Source organism: Hyaena hyaena, unplaced genomic scaffold (assembly GCF_003009895.1).
Source record: "Hyaena hyaena isolate Hyena2069 unplaced genomic scaffold, ASM300989v1 scaffold_84, whole genome shotgun sequence".
In the NCBI taxonomy this organism is placed as follows: Eukaryota; Metazoa; Chordata; class Mammalia; order Carnivora; family Hyaenidae; genus Hyaena; species Hyaena hyaena.
Genome location: NW_024080716.1, coordinates 3,069,791 through 3,092,192, shown reverse-complemented (window position 1 = coordinate 3,092,192; position 22,402 = coordinate 3,069,791). Strand labels below are relative to the sequence as shown.

Below are 22,402 nucleotides of genomic sequence, written 5' to 3'. Positions count from 1 at the left end.
CTATCCTGTTGAACTACAACGTGCTTGTTGTGAATTCTGTGATTGGCCTCAAAACTGATCTTTAGAAATGTATGTGTGTATAAAATGATTAGATGACAGAGTGAAAAATAAAATCAAATGTACCAGAAGCTTTAAATGTGAAAAGTAAATTTCCCTCTGACTCCTGTTTCCTCACTCTCGTTTCCCTTATACAGAGAAACTCACTATTAAGTTTTAAGCAGACATATTCATTCAACGCATATACGAGCCTACGTGTGTGCGTTTCATATAGCTATGTTTCCTTAATTACTGCATTAAAAACTAGCATGATGTACACAATGTTTCACAATTTGTTCCTTTTACTTAATGATACCTCTTAGAGACCTTTTGCATGTCAGCATCTGCAATCTCCCCTACCTTTTATTATTTATTTATTTATGTAAAGTAAGATCGACACCCTACGTGGGTAGTCAACTCACAACTGTGAGACCAAGAGTCACATGCTCTCCTGATGCCCCTCTCATACATTTTTAAACAACTGCTTAGTATTTTGTTGAGTGGATACAATCCTTTTGTATTTAAACAGCCACATTTTGATGGGTATTTGCTATTTCTAATATTTTATGACCAACAATGCTTTGGTGAACACCATTGTGTGTAATTATTTGTGTCACGTGTAGTAGAATCTTTACGATTTATTCTTGGCAGAATTCTTGGCCAGCGGATATATTCAGTTTTTAGGTAAACAGGTATTGCCTCTTCCAAAGAGGCTGTACAGTTTTCCCAGTCGTGTAAGAGAGGAATTGTCTCCCCACAGCTACCTCTCTTTATTCTATTATGGACTTTTGCAACTTGCCATTCTGATTATTATTGTAAGCAATATTTATCTAACTATGAATGTGGTTAAGCATCTTAAAAATAGTTTGCTACATTCTTTCCACTAACCACTCAGTTCTTCATCATTTCCTGAATAATGTCTGTTACTCACTGGTTTGAAATGGCAGCTGTTTATTTGAAATGGCATCGTTGTTTATTTTAATAGTTTCTGAAATCTATTCTATTGTTTATTGTTTATTTATCTATTTAGAGAGAGAGGGAGAGAGAGAGCAGGGAAGGAGCAGAGAAAGGGAGAGAATCTTAAGCAAGCTCCATGATGTCAGCACAGAGCCAGATGCGGGGCTTAATCTCTAGAACCCTGAGATCATATCCTCATCCAAAACCAAGAGTCAGACGTTTAACGGTCTGAGGCACCCATGTACCCCTGTGAAATACATCTTATTGTTTCCATGCATCAGTACCAATTTTTGTAAATTTCTATATTTTTCTAATAAGTCTTAATATAAAGTAACTATGCCTCCTTATTCTTTTTCAGAACTTTCCTAGATATTTTTACAAAGTTTTAATTTTTTTGTGGTTGTATTGAGTTGTTTTATTAAAATAAACATTGAAAGATACGCTGCTTAAAAGTAGAGTAGGATCATTATGAGACAAGGAAATCTTATGCCCAAGGTTGGGTTAGACCTGGGACTGACAATGATATGCAGAAAAAGAGGAGCAAAAAGATCAACAAAAGGAAGAAAACTAAATAAACATCCCAGGTACCGGGTATACAACCCAGAAATGCCCTGGAATAAAACATGCTCTTGAATGTCCCGAGCTAGTTAAGCAGCCAGCTGGTTTTGCAGGTCAGCGTGTATAACCCTGGCTTCTGAGGGCTTGACAAACACTAGCAGGGTTCTGACCTTACACTGAAATTCCTTGAACTCTGTGTACCTGTGCGCATGCACCCAGCATGCCTGCCCCTGCGTGCATGTTACCAGTCACAAGGAGCATCATTAATGAGTGCTCCGGTGGGAAGCGTAACTTAGAGACTAACAAGTTCTAGGGAAAGAGGGAGATCGACACAGACAGCCACCAGACTCGAGCAGAGCAGCTTGTTCTTTAAGTATGGTGAGATCCAGACCTTTTAGTTTTACATCAGTCATCTCAAAAACGGGAACCTCATGTTTGCCGCTATTCCAGGTAACTATCTCTCTTTCCGGGAAAAGATTTTCAGAGGTACTATAAGAATCTGATTATTATAGATTTGTTCTTCGGGCACCTTAACTACTCTTACATTTAAAAGATTCCCTTTAAGAAAGTGTTTCCAGCATCTTATGACTTATTCTATTTACTGGTCAGAGATACAGAAAACCGAATGGTCCGTGACATTAGTCTTTCTTCTGTATCTGTTCTGTTGCTATTGAAGTAATATGATGCAAGTGAATCTTTGCTTAACTTTGCTAGGCTGTGAACTCTTTTAAATAAAAAACGTTATCGATTTCTCAAAATGCTGTGGCAGGATTCATTTTAAGACATGTTTACTGCTGCCTGCAACCTGTACTTAAGGCTTGACCATTTGTCAGTGCTGAACAATGTATACCAAACCATCTCAGAGTTTATTTTGGTGCCTCTGCTCTAGCATCTCATTGAGACTAATACCTGCATCTCTGTATCTGTGTTACTTGAACGCAAGGTATCTGAAAGATTTAGGTCTGAAATACATGAGGACTTTGCTCGCCATTTCATGACGACCCCAAAGCCTGATAGCTAATGCACTGGCAGTGAGGTGCTAGTAATATAAGACTGTGGACTCCTTGCTAGGTAGGCTACAGCACCCCAGAAGTCTAGGAAGTGACTTGAAATTGAAATGCAGGCTTTATTTGTTTATCTGTTAAGCTGGATCCCAAATGATTTTATGGGCTCATAAATAAACTTTCCTTATGAACAAAATTTGAATGTTCATTTTCCTCTCAGTTAGTATGCAAATCTATTTGCAGCATTTCTAGCAAAAGAGAGTGCAACTCATTTTCTGTGCTTATAAATTGTTCATTACCATGCTCTCTGATGGCCAATTCATCTGCAACTCCACAAATCTCTTTGCCCAGATAAACTTGGTGGAGTAAATATAAGGTGCTAAAGAGGATGCATTCGGGATTAAAGGGAAAAAAGACATATCTCGCAAAAATTCCCAAGGCTATCATTTTAAATTTTGTAACTTCATACCTGCACTTTTTGTTTGTATGGGATAGTCCAGGAAAATAAATACTTCACTGATCACATTAACCCGAGTTTTAGGACTACATATAAATGACATGTAAAGATTTTCTGGGAAGAGTCTCAGTTCAAGGGAAAAAACAAATCTACAAGCAAAACCTTCAGGAAGGAGTACTTTCTTTCCTCTGTGATGTGAGTTATTGTAACCTGCAAGGCTCAACACAGAGAACTAAGATGGAAAAGCCTATGGTTTGGATCCTTTAAAACAAAGCAATCAAGGTTATTACTTTTTCTCTCTTCTTTGATAAAGAGAGAAAAGTAAATCTCAGCCTGAATGTCATGTAATTTTAAATCGACCTTCCCCTTAGAGCTAGTTAAAGTCACTCCTTCATGCATATATTTAACACCCATTAATGCTAATGCAATGGACTTCTGTTTTCATGTAGGGAACTTGATTTCTTTGTGTGAAAATAATACTCACAAATAATGAACTTCCTTCCTCTGGCTAAAATGTGAAAGCAAGGAAAAAAATGCAAGGTGCAAAAAAGGTCTTTAGAGCAGGCCAAATCTGCCTAGGGAACAAACAAAAGACCTTTTCACATCCATCTATATGGGTGCGGCTGCGTAGGATAGGAAGCTGGCTCACAATATGTATCTTCTGTCACTGCGGAGCTAGAGAACCTACCCAGAGATTTTCTTTTTTTCAATTAAAATTCTGTGCACCAATAATAGACTCTGCAACAGAGCTTTTAATTAAAAAAACAAACGAAATGATATAAACCCACATTGTCTCTAAGCGCTGTTTGTATTAAAGGATTAGACTAATGAGAAGTTCGGATTTTATTGTTCTACACATGTGTTTCAGTTGGTGCTCTCGGACCCACCATGTGAAGAAAAGGAAATGTAAGTAAATAGCAAGAGGCTCCATGTTTTTATTTAGCATTTTCAAAATTCAAAGAATAAATAAGGCTCAAGTCATTTGAGAAGCCCCAAATGAGTTTCAAATGATGATTATAATCATGCGAGAAAATAAGAGTAAGTTGTTTTTAAATGCAAATAGCTCAATTTTTCTAAGAGCAGGAAAAAAAGATGCACTTTCATTATGATTGGCTTTGTTAAATATGTGGGGCCTCATTGACTTCTAGGCAGTTTTGCTTCCTGCGGTCTCCACCATTGAGGTATCCAGGGTTCTTTAGGTTCATAGAAGAATCACAGCATCGTCTAAGGCTGTGTCCACACTCGTAAGTCACATTGATAGTGGTCTGCAGTTTTCTGGATATTCATTTTCAAAAATAAGCAAACTCACAAAAATTCTAACCTGTATTATGTGTATATTTCAAAGTGCTTTTGATATAAACTACATGAATAATTGACTCTATTTCCTCACTCTTTGTGCTATAGGCTTAATGATTCCCAGAGTTCTATTTGGGAAATGAGGAGAAGGTGCCATTAATAACACCACTGCTGATTAATGATAATTGCAATGCACTGTGACTTCGTGAAAATGTCAGGAAAGCATGTCTGCCAAGCACTGTCTTCTCCTGAGCGTAGCCCTCACTGCCAACTAACTGTTTTCAATTATCGTTGCCTGTTAGCCTCAAGGCCATGGTCTCAAGGCCTGGGCACTGCCTCTAAATTAAGAGGCCATGTTACGTGAATGCCTTCCTTGGCTGTGGAATGATTCAGTTGGTTTTGGTGGATCCTCTCATCATTGATAATATGCATGTTGAGTCTGTGCTATTCTTCCAGCTTTTGCATGGCTCTCCTTTGTTCGTTCCTTGCTGATTTTAGACTTTTTTTTCTGTCTTCTGGTGTTTGTGACATAATGGAGTTTCTGATGACTTACCAAACTCTGGACCTCCTGGCTGCCTTAACTTGCCCACTCATCTTCTGCCTTTGACCCAGAATAAGAGAATAAAGAAATTCATAATTGGAAAGGTTCATAAATGTTGAACCTAATTCTCCAATCAATATGATAGAAAAATACACTGTTGAGGAACCTGATAAGCTGCCTTCAGAGTCACTGAGGCTGTTGGTCTCCTTTTCAAATAAAGAAATTGAGACTCAAAGAGAGATACAGCAAATGAATGCAGGGTTTCAATTAGTTCTTAAGTACAATTCTTTTTTTGGCTATCTCACTTTGCATGTAAATGTCTGTTGTATTTGTCGTTATAACACCAATGCTTTTGAATGGAAATAAATTTCCTACTTCAAGTAAAATGCAAGTTAGCAGAAAATGAAAAGAGAAGGCAAGAAAGTACCTGGTACTGTAGGTGGGATTAAGTAACTCTATGTATTGAAGATGCTCTCCCAAATCTTTCACCGCTACAGGAAAGTGTTTGAGAGATGATTAGTTCTATTTAAATCTGTTTTCAAACCCAAACTATTCTTTCTGATCTAACCTACTCTATTTATTATTATAATAGAAATTTTTTAGTATGAACAATACATTGCTATGCTGTCTTTGTATAAAATTTAAATACTGTAAGTATTTAGTATATAAAATAAACATGATAGAGCCTCCCATTACATAACTAATCCTTTCTCTTCCCAGAAATAAGCAAGTACAGTGACGTGCATATAAGTTTATAAATAGAGTAACTTACAAAACCTAAATATCATCTTACATATATAGGATTCTGTCAATCAATTGCATTAATAGATTGCATTAATTACATTAATAGATTAATATGTCACTATCTTACCTGGCTTGAGGAAGTTGAGTGTTTTGCTCAAGAGTAAGCAGGTAAAATGCAGAGCTTGGATTTGGACCCACATCTGACTCCTGAGTCCAGAATTTTATACAACTCTGTATATATATATATATACTAGTACATATATATATGTACTACTATACTACTATATATGTGTTATAATTTTGCACTACCAAGCCATATTGTATGTCTAATATTAAATGAAATGGTACACTGGGTGAAATACCTGAGGGATATATGGTTCACCTATTCTTCGAGATACTATACACTTACCTCCGATTAATTGGGTCAAGCCACCAGTCCCTGGGTGATATGATAGGGCATCCATCTCTCTCCCAGATTATTGTAGCTAAGTTGCACTTTTGCCTATGTTAAGGAATGATTTAAAAAAGAAAAGGATCCATGGAATTTGTTACTGCATTTATTCTAAGAGCATATGAAAAACATTGCTCCTATTGCCAACAGTATCCTCTTCATAAAGCCCCCTAGTTTGAATTCTCCTCTGGTGTCTACTCCAGGAATAGTTGTACATCTGGTGAGTAATGCTGCATGATTTTGTTAATTTTAGAGGACGCCATATAACCAGTTCTCCCTCTCATCCTATTCACGGCTAGAAAGGTTAAGCCAGATCTCGAGTTGGGTTCTAATTTTACAAACTACATTCAGTTTTTAAAATGATCTCACTCTTGGCTTATTCTCTTTGTATGATACCTTCCATGCTCTCATTTCTATTACTTTTTTCTTCTATTTTTAATATTTTTAAAACATGCTGGAGCACAGGATATTGAATGCATTCAGGCAGTACTCCACATAGTAATGTGAGGCCAGAACTGGCTTTTACTGGTCCCAGTGGGGGAGCTGCATGGTGGTAAGAGACACCAACTCCACTGTTAGACCCTGAGGGTGCACTTGCAGCTCTGTTATCTTGGGCAAGCTACTTAATGTCTCCATGACTGAATTTTCTCAATTGTAAAATGAGGATTGTAATCTTGTGACCTTACCCAATAACACTGTAAATTTGAAAGCGATTTTCAAATAAAATAAATTTAATTTAATTCCCCTCAAGTTATGTAACTGGTTTAGAAGAACGCCTGGCACGGGAATTTCTGGGCAATTCTAGCAAAGGAGCCAACAGAGTGACTCTGCAGTTTTCTTCCTGAATTTATCAAATTAATGAAATGGTAGTTACTCTTTGGTCCACAGAATCTCAGCACTGAGAAGGATAATAAAGATTCATAAGTCTAATCATCCCTGTAGTGGAAGAATCATCTCCACAATGCCCAAGGAAAGTAGAGCAATAGCCTTCAAGTAGTGTCAGAAATGATCTCCTTCAGCAACTGCTTCCAGAGAATTCTGATTATCGGGAACGTCGTCCTTAAGTATCATAGTCGGTTCTGATTTCTCCTGATGGTTTTTCATTTTTGGCATCATCCCAGTTTGACCAATCATATATAAATCTCCGAAGAGTAACTTTGCTTTTTAAAAATGTAACTATTCCTTCACTGAATATCTTGCATCTAAAATTTGAGTAATTAGAACATTGTTACAGTTTATTGGATTTTTTTTTTAAGAATTAAGAAGAATCTGTTTAAAAGGCATCCTGCTGGCTATCCCAGGGTCATGAGTTAAAGCCCCATGTTGAGCTGGAGCCTACTTAAAATGAAAAAGATTTTAAAAAGAAAAAAAGAATTTAAAAAATCTGTTTAGAAATTGACCTTGAGAAAAACATGGAAAGACTGGTGAGGTAGGAGGAAAGCACACAGAGTCAGGAGAGCTGTAATCTGGTTTGAATTCTTCAGCTTTGGGGCACCTGAGTGGCTCAGTCAGTTGAGTGTCTGACTTTGGTTCAGAAGTCACAGTTCATGGGTTTAAGCCCTGTATCAGGCTCATCAGGCTCTATGCTGACCGCCCAGAGCTTGGAGCCTCCTTCGGATTCTATGTCTCCCCCCCCCCCCCCCCCGCCCCCAGGCCCTCTCTCTGCCCTTCCCCTGCTCATGCTCTATCTCTCTCTTTCTCTCAAAAATAAGTAAACATCCAAAAAATTATAAACAAATAAATGAATTCATTCTTGGGCCAGCTAGTGACCTCCCCACTGACTTTCCTACTCTGGGTTTTTGTTGTAGAGTGTGTAAAATCCTAAGAGTGAAAGAGATGATCCCAAAGATGCCTGCACTTCTGAAATTATATGATCACCTTGCAATTGTCCAGCTAACTGGTTTTTGGACATTGTATTTAGTGCATATCAGAAACTCCACCAATGGGTGCACAGGATCAGAAAGAGAAAGTGAAATAGGTCAATTTGGATAATAGCTATCACTGGAAATAAATATTGAGTGGCTCAAAAATTAGATCTGAGAAACAAATTGAGGGAGTTTATCTTTAGGATTGACATTGTGATGAGGATATGGTCCTTTTTTACATATACAGAGGGTGAGCAGAGATATAATGGAGAAAGATGAACCAATCTATACTTCTGATCGTACACTTAGATTTTAAGATTCCAAACCAGGAACCTCTTCTCTTTTATTGGGCTGGGACACAAGAGAATTCCCCCACATCCATCTAAAATGAGATACTACATGTTAAAGATTTATATATTTTTAAGATAATATTTAAAATTGTATGGCTATAAAAGTAATACATTGTACATTCAAACAGTATGGAAATATGGAAAAGATAAAGTGCCTCATGATACCATCTGCAAGAGAAGGAAGCATTGTTAGTAATTTGGTGTATATGAGTATACAATTATATAATACCTATTTAGCGAAATATTGTATTTGTGTAAAAGAAAATATACAAAGAGAATTGAGCCCCCTATATCATTTTACTTCACAAGGCTTTTATTTTTTTTAATATTTTATTTATTTCTGAGAGAGAGAGAGAGAGAGCAGAGGAGGGTCAGAGAGAGAGGGAGATACAGAATCTGAAGCAGGCTCTAGGCTCTGAGCTAGCTGTCAGCACAGACCTGACATGGGGCTTGAACCCACGAACTGTGAGATCATGACCTGAGCTGAAGTCGGACGCTTAACCGACTGAGCCACCCAGGTGCCCTATGGCTTTTAATTATAAATATGAATCTACATCCTTTTTGATGACTGGATAACACTCTTTTATAAGGATATGGCATTAATATTTTTAAAATCTTTTACTGATGATTGCTTGTCTTAAGATGGTTTTTACAGTTATACCTCAGCTGCCATTTTTTTCCAACCATTTGTACCTGTGCCTTAAGGTGAACACGCACACACACTCACACAATCCAAAACACAAAAAATGAAAAAACTTGCTCTCAGGGTGATTAACTTTCCTATTAGATGTTTGGGGGAAAATTTTGATGTTGAGACTTCACAACTGTTAAAAAGTCACTTCTGACTAGTGTGATGGTAATCATGACACACGGCCTCCTTGGAGATTCTGGGAGCAATAAATTAGCTGACGGTTATGAGCGCTTTCAAGCTGAAAAGTACTGAGTGTTATTCTAACAAAGGCTGAAGTAGCCATGATTAAGTACAGTTCCGACTCAAGCTTATCGAGCTGTGATGGACAGGTTTCCACTGTTTAATCTCAGAATACTTTGACGATGGCCTGTGTATCAAAGTATGAAAAATTTCCATCACCAAATCTACATTCAGCCCACCATGCCTACCATAGTGGGATAGCACAGAGGTATCTACACCTGGGGAGTGAAATCCCCTGAAAATCACACCGTGAATTTCATTTTCATGTGATCTTTTTTTTTTTTTAATTTTTTTTTAATGTCTTATTTATTTCTAGGAGAGAGAGAGAGAGAGACAGCATGAGCAGGGGAGGGTCAGAGAGAGAGGGAGTGACAGACTGAAACAGGCTCCAGGCTCTGAGCTGGCAGTCAGCACAGAGCCCGACGCGGGGCTCGAACCCACGAACCGCGAGATCATGACCTAAGCGAAAGTCGGATGCTTAACCGACTAAGCCACCCAGGCGCCCCTCATGTGATCTTTTTAAACTTAGCTAAGAAGGGTGCCTGAGTGGCTCAGTGGGTTGGTTGAGCATCTGACTCTTGATTTCATTTCAGGTCATGATCCCAGGGTGGTGGGACCATACTCCATGATGAGCCCCACATAAGGTTTTGTGCTGAGAGTGGAGCCTACTTAAGACTCTCTCTCTGTCTCTCAGTCTCTCTCTCCCTCCATCTTTCCCTCTCTTTCATGCTCTCTCTCCCTCTTTAAAAAATAAAAATAAATAAACCTGTCCTGGAATGATTGAATTGTGCCTAGACACACAAATGATTTGTCCATCCTGATGGAAGAAATCAACTTCTCACTCCTTGGTAAACAGCACATGTACCACATTCATCCATTTTCTCCTTTTCCCAACTTCTTCCTCCAAGCAGGTTCTCAGCCTGCTACTTTTTACCAAGATATTAAAGGTGAACAGAAATTTTAAACCTTCCCTGTGAATCTGTATTTAAAAAAAAAAAAACCTCTAGGTCTCTGGATAAACAGAATGGTGGGATGATTATCCACCTAATATCTAATACCTCTGACATGGTAGGCCTGACTTTCTCAATACCCAACTCTGTGTGTAACTTGAGTATCAATCCTATTACAGTGCAATTACTTATGAATGTATCTGACACCTTCAGCTTCATATTTACTTCAGATAAATGTATTCTTTTTTTTTTTTAATTTATTTCTAGGCGAGAGAGAGAGAAAGAGAGACAGCGTGAGCAGGGGAGGGTCAGAGAGAGAGGGAGTCACAGACTGAAACAGGCTCCAGGCTCTGAGCTGGCAGTCAGCACAGAGCCCGACGCGGGGCTCGAACCCACGAACCGCGAGATCGTGACCTAAGCGAAAGTCGGACGCTTAACCGACTAAGCCACCCAGGCGCCCCTAGATAAATGTATTCTTAGACATTTGCTTAACTGTGCTGGGGGTAGGGAGTGGTACACAGTGAATACATGATTGTTCCAGGGAAACTGGTATGGCCAGAACAAATAACATGGTCCAAAAGAATACACTTTGGCCATCCAGAGGTCCAGCACTAACTATTTTTCTTCTACCACCAGGTGCATAAACTATAAAGATCAATACACAAATGGCTGGTATATCTGGTAAGGACATCCTCAATTTGTTATAAATTCTTGGTGTTGTATATACACTCTGTTTCCTAAATAATTGACATGGCACATGAAATCATACAGTTAAGGAAATTTTAGGGGTCATGTAATACACATGGAAACATCACTTTCAGGTTAGCGTCTACACTTTCAGGTTAGCGTCTACTGTTTACTTATGTACTTCCTGTGACAGGGAACCTAACAATTTTTAGGCATAATAGCTTGTTCCCAATTTAGAGACATTTAACAATAAAATAATTTTTTTCTTTCTCTTGAAATCTCCCTGAAACGACTCCTCTACCAATTTCAAAAATCTTGAAAATCCTCAAAATAAGACTGCTACCTTTTGCAAGCTAGTCCTTCAGAAATCTTAAGACAGTTGTTACAATTCTCTTAACTCATGACTTCTATATTTTCTAAACTAAAGTTGATCAGTTCTCTCTATTAGATGGTTAGTTCCTGTCTTGTCCACCTTTAAATCCCCAACCCCAACATCTAGAATCCGTTCAGTTGCTTAAATACTAGTTGAATGCATGGCTGGCTGGCTGAAAGAAAGGAATAATGAATGAATTAATTAAGGAACCAAGACACTGCCCCTTAGAGCACCCCTCCAATTTCCAGAGGAAATGATCATCACCACCTCGCCAGATCGACCACTGTGTGGCAGGGAACATTCCTGATTCAGTGAGAATGGATGAGGTGTGGCAAGATGGGGGGTGGGGGGGTGGGGGGGCGGAGGGGGGTTGCTTAAGGAATTTGGCCTCACAGGTTTCTTGCATCCTGTCTCCTAAAGCTCTTGCCCCCTATCCAGGAGGTAGCAGGAGCTCCTACTCACTCCTCCGCTACTTCTTCTTCTTCTGGCATCAGGTTCTTGTTGCTGATTTTCCTTGTGGCTCTTCTCTGTGGAGTAGTGTTCTTCTGCCTCCAGCGCTGGCTGAGGAGATCCCGAATTGATTCTCCAAGACGCACTATGGCTGTTTTTGCTGTTGGAGACTTGGACCCCGTTTATGGTGAGCTGTCTGCACACTTCTAGACTTCCTGTTTGAAACCCAATGGCTTGTGGTAAATTGAAAAACTAACCTCTGGAAAGCAGATTTGTGAACTGTGAACAAGTCTCCTTTGGAGACTCAAAGGAATTCAATGGCGAGAGAGTCTACATAAGATAACTTCAGAAGACGGGAGATCCCTACCCAAAATGTGTCTTGGGGTAATGACTCATAGTTGAACCTAAACATTTTGCTCAGTCAACACACAAAAGTGAAGAGAGATACAGGGCTTGTCACTCCAAGTGAGTGGGAGGGCTTAAGGTACAGAACTGCTTCTCTGAGTCCGATATGAGTCTAGACTGCTGTGTTCATAGTCTCATTACTAAGTTATCTATGCCTCAGTTATGTGCAATGACATTGACCACGTTTTCCAGATTATCTGCTACCAACGCACAGCCTGAAATACTTGGAATTGGCAGGTGGATGTCAGTATCCATATCTTTTGTCCCCAGACACACAGGCAGCACCCTGATCCTGCCTGCTTCTAACCCCCACCCCCAAAACCATGCCAAAATAGAAATGCTATTTTCTAGTATACATAAGAGTAAGGAATGGAGGAAATTCAAGTTTTTAGAGTTATTTGCAACTGCTAGACTTACCTATAAGTAACAAAACTACCACTTAACTGATTTCTGGGAGGTCGCAGATCATAGTTTATTTATTTACGTTAAGCATTGTTCTCAACCAGATCATCTATTGTGAAACTTTCCCTATAAGGTGCCATATTGTACACCATCCAATATGGTTGCCTCGAGAGGGCATGGTAGAGATTAACAGCTGCCCTTCGGGAACGTGGGCCCGCATAAGATTTTCAATACATGGAGCAGGGCACGCTCTAGTAAAATCAACAGCTAAATAAAAAGTGGGGTAAAAATGAGCTTACATGTTTTAATATCAAAACGTGGTACTCTAAGATTTAGTGATTATATGTACTATTGGCTTTTTAAAAAGTCATTATTTAACGGGAGAAACACATGTCAATTTGAGAAATGGTTATTTGGGGAAGAATAATTAAAGCCTCCGATGAAATAAAAATAATCTTTCTCTTAAAATCGAACACATTCTATTAAGCATAAGAGGAAATAGGGTCACTGACATTCTAATAAATTGTATTAGTCAAAGTGGTCAACATGGCCACTTTGGCCTATTTTTCTTTATTTAATTTGAGGTATTTAACAAATAAATGCATTTATGATTCTTCTAACCTGACTTCAGTTTCTAAAGAGGAGAATCCGCCCTGGTCTTCTTAGGCCTTTACTTACTAGGAAGAGGACTGTTTTCTAGACTGCCCTGAATCTTTAAAAACGTCTCCTCTTAATTGTAAGTAAGCTACCCAGTTATACTGTTATCATTTTTAAGGCGATTTATTTGACAGTTATATCCCCATTTATCTAACATGTTATATCTCCTGTGTGGTGGTTTACACATATGCTTTTGAATTTGCCTGAACTTGCCTGAACAGGTATGTCTGGGAGAGAAGGTGTTAAGCCAGATAGATTACTTCAATAATCTGTATGTTTTCATACCAAATACAGGGCATTAGAATCACATTCTCTATATTACTATATTACCCTGAAGTCATTACGGATAGGAAAAGAATATGCTTGGGAAGAATTTTTTTTTAAATATATAGTCACAGTTTATTTCACATCTACCAAGTGCTAGGCGCAAGATTGAGGCTTCTCAGATATTTCTAACTGCTAAATACCAACAATTTTCCTCTAATGATATTATATACTTTTCTCACTGTGCTGGATAAATATACCACATAGACCTTTGCTGCAAATCAACTAATAGACTTCAGGTTGTCCATAACTGAGGGAAAGGAGCCGGCAGAAATCTGGGCCGGGCATTCATGGCTCAGTCACCTCATCCCTTGTGCTAAGTACAGCCTGGTATCTCAAACCTCCAGATGTCTCCACTGAGTGACTCTTACTCTCTAGAATCCTCATTCCCTTTTTCATTCTCCTGGGTCCTCCTTAATCCCACCGCTACCTCACTGAATCTTATTTTGCTCAGGAAACAGTTAAACTCCCCCTCAGCTTAAGTTGTTTCATGAAACTCATTTTTGTTGCTTACCGTCTTAGGACCAGGGACTCAGTTGCCCATTTCTATTTATTTATTTATTTTCCCTTGCTTAGCTGGGTGTTAGGGTGTCCCACCCACCACACATCTTCCATCCTATCTCAGGGATGCTCAGAAACATTGTACAGCCAGTGAACAGCTATTCACACCATCTTTGATGTGGATGTGGTTCCCAGAGCTGTGCTTCCAGACATTCCTGTATCTCCTCTCTAAACCAAAACACAACAGTTGTTTGGGGCACCTGGGATATCAGATATTTATCTGACTCTCGATTTCAGCTCAGGTCATGATCCCTGAGCCACACGGTGCTCTCTCTCTCTCTGCCCCACCTCCGCTTGTGCTCTCTCTTTCCCTCTTTCTCTCTCTCTCAAAAAAAACATTACAACAGAATAATTTATGAGGTGGTGTTCGCTGTGATCTTTAGTGACATCTTCCTGACTAGCAATTGTTTTACAAATCCCAGGAAGTCAATAGTTTAAAGCATTCTGAAACCCAGACCCAGACTGGATTTCTTTTCCTCACTGGATCCCCATTACACTTTCATTTCCTCTGACAAATGATCCTTTCTATCCACTCTTTCTAGAAAAGGAGCTTTTCTCCAAAAGGGAAATGAGAGAACCACTCCAGGATCTTTTTTATGGCTACAGGGGAGGTCAGGGCCAAAGTCTCCACAGCACCCCACAGAGTCTGTGCTCACAGCTTCAAGGCGGGAGGAGAGGGAAGGGTCCAGTCCCTGCCAGATTCACACACCCATGCTGCTGGGTATGGGGCTGCACCTGAGTCTTCCTCACAGTCCCAGGTCAGAGGACAGGGGAATATGAGAACCCAGTTGGAAGATAACGGTGACGTGAAATATGAAATAAGGCTTCTGGATTCTGTGCCTCGCTTTGAGCACGAAGGGATACATAGCACATTCCTTCCTGAATACAGAATGTAGGAAATGGGTCATTCAAAACACTTTAATGGAGAGAACTAGATTTGCTCTATTAAACTTGGGTTTCTTCCTAGACCTTTATTTTATTTCTTCAAAAATTATCTCATGCTGTTGCCACTATTTGTTGAATATATGAGTTGAAACAGCTCTGCTCTTCTGACCCGTGGGTCCAAGGTTTGACTCTCAGGATCCCATGGAAGCTGCCCTCAACCGAAGAACCAAGAAGAGAATTTTGACAGAATATGGAAAGCTAGAGTAGACCGAATCTGAGTGCTGTTAAAATATGTACAATGGGAGATTTCTCTCCCTACCAATTCCACACAGTGTTATTATGGCTCAAGTTGTCAATTATCTTTTCTTAATGTTTACTTTTTTTTATTTTTGAGAGAGAGAGAGAGCATGAGCAGGGGAGGGGCAGAGAGAGAGGGAGACCCAGAATCTGAAGCAGGCTCCATTCTCTTAGCTGTCAGCACAGAGCCCGATGCAGTGCTCGAACCCACAAACCACAAGATCATGACATGAGCTGAATGAAGTTGGACACTTAATCAACTGAGCCACCCAAGTGCCTCATCAAGTTGTCAATTATCTCAATTAGAAATATACAAGAGAGAAAGGCAAACACACGGCTTGGGATCCTCAGAAACAGTGTGTACGGAAGGCCTTGCCAGCCCAGACAATCCTAATGCATGATAAGATTTCTGTCTGGGACTGGTCCTTGGGATCTCACGCAAACCCCAGGCCCCAGCTGCATCTCCTGGGCCCAGTAGTCATGTCCTCACAATCTTCTGCTGATCTGGTGCCCAATTGTCCCTGTCTTCCTTTCCCTCTCATGGGCTCTATGTTTTCATGTCCATAATATGTCACAATGAAGTTTTCTAGGCACCTTAAGGGGAGAAAGAATCCCTCTGATACCCCTTGGAGGATAAGGAGGAAAGGGTGGTACAGCTAGAGAAATAAGGAAGGAAGGAGGGGGACTAAAAGAAAATCAAGAGGATGAAGGGAAAAGGGAAAGATGAAGAGCAAGAGGGGAAGGAATCTATAGTTTGAGGTTGGAGAGATTTTGAGGACTGAAATTAACACCTACTTATTCTCTATAAGCCCTGAAGTCATGGTTTTGTTTTTGTTTTTGTTTTTGTTTCCTGCCTCAGTCCTACCTCCTCTTCCTGCACTCAGCCTCTGGGGTCTCCTAGACAGTCCCTTCCCCCATTATCACCCCCCCCCACCCCCGACTCATCTTCTGGATCCAATTTTCCCTTAGCATCCCTGCGATACCCTAGAGAGGACCTGTTCACTGCCCTATGCCTTCCTGAATGGGGTTGTCCATAAAGTGGTCTCTGAGACCTCTCTCCCCTTCTTTCAGTCATGAGACTCTAACAATTCTAGAATTAACTTAGCATCTGTGTTAGAGGCAAACATGATTTCTTGTTTCAATGTTGTCTTCTGGCCTTGCCTTACCTTACCTATTTTAATGATACTTTTAGGCTTATTATCTGAGAAGCCCACAGAAAACAAGAGATTTACAGGCTCTCTTCCTCCCCACCCCCAATGTATAAATGGAGAGAATGCACACTGGGCAACAGAAAGTGATTTTTTAAAAGAAGGTATACAAATTTTTAGTAAAGGTGGGAAAAGAAAATCATTAAAATTCTCCATAACCATCTGTATCCCAAGGTCAAGGACTGTGAGACAGGGTGAAGAGACAGAAAATACAAGTGACTTAAGAGAAAAATTTTGAATTTGTTAGTTTAATGGTTTTGCTTATTAAATCTGTATTTTAAAAAAATGGGAGACATTTTAAAGTCGATTGTAAACAGAAAGTGTTCTGTTAATTTACTGAAAATAATAAAAACAGGTTTTCACTGTAAATAAGATTTTGAAGCTGAATAAAACTCTTATTTATGAGAGAGCAGGACATTAAGGGTAATGAAAAGAAAAATGTTTGGGGTCTGATAGGTGAGGGAGGACTAAGGACTTGAGACAGCAAAAGCAATCAAGTGCTCATTAGAAAAGAAAATTTGAGAGCATAGAAGAGAGATCCCCACTGTTATTAACAGCATAGCAGAGAGATCCTCATCATTATTTAACTGAAATAATAAATTACTATAAAATCTATATTGACTGCTCTTCCATCCTCTGTGACTCAGAGCTGGGCCCTGTTAGCCCTAACAGGGTAGCAAACAGACCCCATGCCATTCCTGAGATGCCAGCAAGGTGAGCACTTAAAGTGACACTTTTCCTTAGGCCACTCATCTTGGCTTAGCTCCTCTTGGGGGCTGATCTCCTCGATAATGCTGCCTTTCAGAGATCCAATCTTCCTGACCCCATTTCTTCTGCAGTTCAGAGATAATCTTCCCTTTTTCTTACTTCAAGGTAAATAGAATTACTAGTCTTTCAGCAGTGATTAAAGGGGAGGGTTCTGAATTGGGGAGGGGAAGGAGACCTGGACAGAGAGAGAAGAAGTACGCCCTTCCGTGCCAGCTCTTTTCTCCCCCAATTCTCCCGGATCCTTACTTATTTTAGGATGGTTTCTTTTTTTTTCTTAATGTTTATTTATTTTGAAAGACAGAGGGAGAGAGCAGGGGAAGGGCAGAGAGAGAGGCAGACAGTGGATCTGAAGCAGGCTCTGCACTGACAGCACAGATTTGCAGCTCAAAGTCATGAACCATAAGACCATGATCTGAGTCATAGTTGGACACTTAACTGACCCAAGAAGGTGCCCCTAAGATGGTTTCTGAAGTGTTATCTCTGTATACTTTATGGTCTCCATGTAAATATTCTGTGACTCATTTTAGTCAAGGAAAGAAGGAGCATTTCATTCACATGCTTTCTTTCCAGGGCATGATAGCAGTAACAGCTTACATTTATTGAGCATTTACCATGAGCCATGCTCTGTGCTAACATCTCTAGTCTTGTTTATTCTTCCCTACAACCTTACGAGGGGTCCACTATCATTCCCAATACTCTAAAGATGAGGGAAGCAAGACACTTAGAAATCAAGCCACACAGCTAGCTGATAGTAGAACAATGACTGAAATTCAGGCACTGTCAGTTACTCTCACAGAGGAGGAAGAAATGAGATACAGAAATGAAAAGAGAAGAAAGAGGTAGAAGGGGCAGGTTCAAATAAGGCAAGCCAATGGGCCCGATCTTAATGATGTGGGAAATCTGAACTCTAGCTATAAAAACTCAGCAGTGAGTATATTGGTTTTACAAAATTAAACAACAAACTCATACCTTCGCTGGCGGGTCCATAGAAAACTACAGGAGCTTTTCATTTTAACTGAGTTCTTCCCCGTTCTTAATTTGTCAAAAGATAAAAATTATGTCTGTTCACCGCCCCCTTCTTATGATACAGGTGTTCCCTGCTATCTGAAAGCAAGCCTTGTATAAGCCAAACAGACTTAAAGAAGCGATTACCATTAATTCATACAGAAAAATTTGTGAGTGTCTCCAGACCCCAAAAATAATATCTCTTTAGCTTTTCTGAGTTGTTAGAATGCATCTTGCTATCGGATGCACAAAGTCAGGATAAAGTACAGAGAGATGCTCAGAGACACACTTCAAAGCCATGGTGGCTTGATGTTGAGATACGGAGTGTAGCCCCAGGGAATGAACTGTGTGGGGCCACTTTCCTGCTCAGGTGCACACTGCGTATACAGTGGTGCACTGCAAAATAAATACTGAATATCATTCACTTTTCACCCTTTTTTTGGAAAAGCAAAGATCCTCCCTGAAATTCTTTTAGAGCAAAAAGCAGGTACTAATGGAGGTCTTTCGTAAAACAGAAGTAGGGTAAATGGAACATTCAAAAAGTGAATTGAAAACATTCAATACTTCTATAGCATGTAAACCTGCTTTGAAAAAAATTAAAAACTGATATATGTTTGGTTCAACAAAAGCTTTCTGAACACAATGACTGCGTTATGTTCATCAAATGAATGCCCTGTGGTTTTCATGACGGGCTTAAGAACAATGGCCAAATTTGTAGTAAGATGATAACATAAAACTTTCTACCACAGAGAGTAATTGTTAATATCCATTTGCCAGGAGCACGATATTGGTAATAGCAGCAGTAGAGATAAATTTGATCTGGTAATTGTGTCAAGTCAATCTGATCAACCACTCCAGGCAGAATGAGAGCTAAATGACCACTGACTTGGTACTGCATATACCAGGGGCAGTTCATCTCGGAAATGGACAGTGCTTAGCACCAGTACCCACAATGCAGGGAGGTGCTGGGGCAAATACACTTTGCCAATGCTAACTGTTTTATCAGGTGCCTCAGACTTACCTTACATCATTCTAAGTTTCCTAACTGCAAAAGGCTCTAACTCCACAAATTATTCTGTTTCATAATCTCTGTGCTATAATGTTGATAATGATAATGATTAAATATTTCACCATTAAAATAAGATAAATTATAAAATAATATTGTAAATAAAAGAAAATGCATGCATATTCCTAGCATATGGTAGAGTTCTTAATATACTACTACTACTAATGATAATTAGCTATTAATGGATAATTACTGTGTATCAGGTTTTGTCTTAAGCCCTCTAAATTCGTTAAGCCTTGCTTTTACAGACAAAGGTCGTTTTGTTGCATAGGAGAAAACTGACATACAGAAATGTTATGTAATAGCCTAAGAGTAGATTATTCAATTCAATAAATAATTCCTTCAGGAAAGTGCTGAACCAGGCTTCTATTCAAATTTCTCTACACTTCATAGATTTTATTAATATCTGAATTATTCTATTCTGCTCTCCCAACTAGTGAATACAAATACAAATATATGAACATTCATGGTTCCAAAATGTTCCATAAACATTGTGCACTCCAAGGTAAAGATTCTGAATAACCTGAGTTTGGATTCCAGTGATACAGCTATTGCCTAACATGTAACTATTCCTTAAACTGTTTTGATAATTGGGTCATTCTCTTTGGGATCCCCTTGGTGGTATCACATTTTAATCCTTCGAGAAGAGGTCAGCAAACTTTTTCCTGGTAAGGGCTAGATAGGAGACACATTTGGTTTTGCAGGCCACAGGTCTCCGTGGGCACTATTCATCTCTGCCATTGTGATGCAAAAAGGAACAATAGGTAAATGAATGACATGGCTGTGTTCCAATTAAACGTAATATATAAAAATGGCCAAAGAGCTAGATTTTTTTCAAGGGCCTATTTTTTCTTTAATGGTGAATTTAGAGTTGTTACTGAAATTTATAGTTGTTATTGTCTTGAAAAGAAGGAATCAAATCATTTCAAGACAGCCAAAGACCCTGGTTAATATATAAAGGGAAAGAGAGAGATGTGGTTATGAAATAATATTACTGTTGGTTGCTGTTGTAACTCAAAAACTGTAATAGTCTTTCAAGGGAATACTAATAGGAGATTTCCAGAAGAGGTACTGAAATAAGTTCGTCTCTCAAGGTGATCTGTTTGAGGAAGAAAATGCTTGTTTTTGATATTTTGTGGCGTCTAGTGTGCATCATTTAAAAGTTGAAATTTTGGGACGCCTGGGTGGCTCAGTCGGTTAAATGTCCAACTTGGACTCAGGTTATGATCTCAGGGTTCATGAGCTTGAGTCCCCCTTCTCCCCATCCCTCACCCCCATCCCCCATCAGGATCTGTGTCGACAGCTCAGAGCCTGGAGCCTGCTTCAGATTCTGTGCCTCCTACCCTCTCCCTCTCTGTCCCTTCCCTACTCGTGTCCTGTCTTCTCTCTCTAAAATAAAATAAACATAAAAAATTAAAATAAATAATAATAAAGTCAAAATTTTGATTTTGAAGCCTTTTTTAAAAATTTCGTAATGCTTTTTCTTTATTGTGTGTATGTACTTTAAGTGCAAACTTTGCACAAGTTAACATTTTTACTATTTGTCATAGAGAAATGTTTAATTACATTAGTTATAGTTTGCAGAGCATGCATATAAAATAATGAGGTTCAGACAATATATTTAAATATTTCTATTGAAATTTGCATTTACCATGAAGGAAACATTAGCTAAAATACCATTAGTATTTACAGGAATCTTATATCCGAATCTACCAAAAAGGGCATCCCTCCTACCTTCGGCTGCTAAACTGTAAATGCTTCTTGATGGGTTTGTCGATGATGATATAATCTGTTTATGAGAGCAAATTTTCTTGCGATAGTGACTAAACTATCACTGCAGAGAGCAAGATGGTTGTAATTTTTTTTTCTCGAGGGTACAAATAATTTTCTGTTGCTCCAGTGATCCAAGAAATGCCAGATTTTATTAGGCAGTTCATGTACTTCTGTTTTATGCTGACTAGAAAGATTACAGTTCCCTGTTTTTCTCTTTCCAGGGACAGACATGGCTGTGAATCCAACTGTTGGAATTCATCTTCAAACTCAAAACCCTGAATTGTACCCTCCCCCATGTTTTGGAACATTAGGGCCCCCACCTCCATATGAAGAAACTCTGAAATCAAGCCGATTTTAGCTCTGGATCACCAACTGGAAACATCAGAAATATTTTTTATTCGAAACCATCAAATTTAGGAACAATTTTTTTATTTAGTGGGAATTCCCAGAAATCAGTTAATATAGCCTGAAAAGGGACAAATAGGCAGAAGGATGAATGTAGAGAAACAATTTTGGTCAGGAAGATATTTCAGTAGTAACTTGGCGGACCCTTAGTGTTTTATTGCTGTGTTATATTTTGTGCTACCTGATCAAGTCAATGTACTCCATCAGGACTCAAATAGCCAGTGATTAAGAGATGGAGTGGGTCTTCATTAAGTTTGGAATTTTACTCTGAGTACACATCACAGATTTCCTAGCCTTATTATCTCTGTTCTAATCTGACCTCTCCCCTAGTATGGAATTAGTAAGAAACACCATAATTTCACAATGACCCAAGCAGATATTCAGACATCCCAGACCCAGACCAGAAAGAGAATATTTGAATTAGGGTAAAAGGCGACACTAGGGAACAAGGGACACTCAGAGTTGAAGGGTGAAGGATGAATGAAGAGGAAGATAAAAAGTCCAGTCCAAAGATTTGCCTGTCTCAGCCTGAGAAAAGAGAGAGTGTAGATAGAAGCTGAAGGACTCTACCTAAGCTGTGGGGCATATGTAATAGCACAGTGTAGAGACAGAGAAACCTCCCATTTTGTATGAGTGGATATAGACTCTAAAGCCTCCAGTCTTTCTCTGGTGTCTGGAGACCATTTGGCATTTCTTGCGGAACTATGTGAAGAAACTTTGGCATAGATATCAATGTTCTCATTTAGAACCCTGACCACAGAAGTAGCGATGGGACATTTTCAACTGGCATTTTTGGGGTGGCCATGAACAAGGCGGGGGTGGGGGCAGAAAAAATCTGTGGCAGATGCCTGACCATCATCAGCTGACATATTTGTCAGACAAACAATCGATATCTCCACTTACTCATCTAATATACCCCTTAAATCTAACTTGACCAAATTTATTTCCTAATCTTTTCCCAAATTTGTTTATCCAAACTTCCTTCTTCTCAACTAA

At 39.2% G+C, this 22,402-nt stretch overlaps 1 protein-coding gene across 1 annotated transcript; it reads left to right on the top strand.

Annotated features, from left to right (window-relative positions):
• Nucleotides 1-1,926: 1,926 nt before the first annotated feature.
• TMEM207 (transmembrane protein 207) lies at nt 1,927-21,359 on the top strand. The gene is made up of 5 exons (XM_039234193.1): nt 1,927-2,001; nt 3,881-3,918; nt 10,777-10,821; nt 11,695-11,837; nt 21,223-21,359. Exons 1-5 carry the CDS (start codon nt 1,927-1,929, stop codon nt 21,357-21,359), a joined length of 438 nt encoding a protein of 145 aa, XP_039090124.1.
• The last annotated feature ends 1,043 nt before the right edge of the window (nt 21,360-22,402 follow it).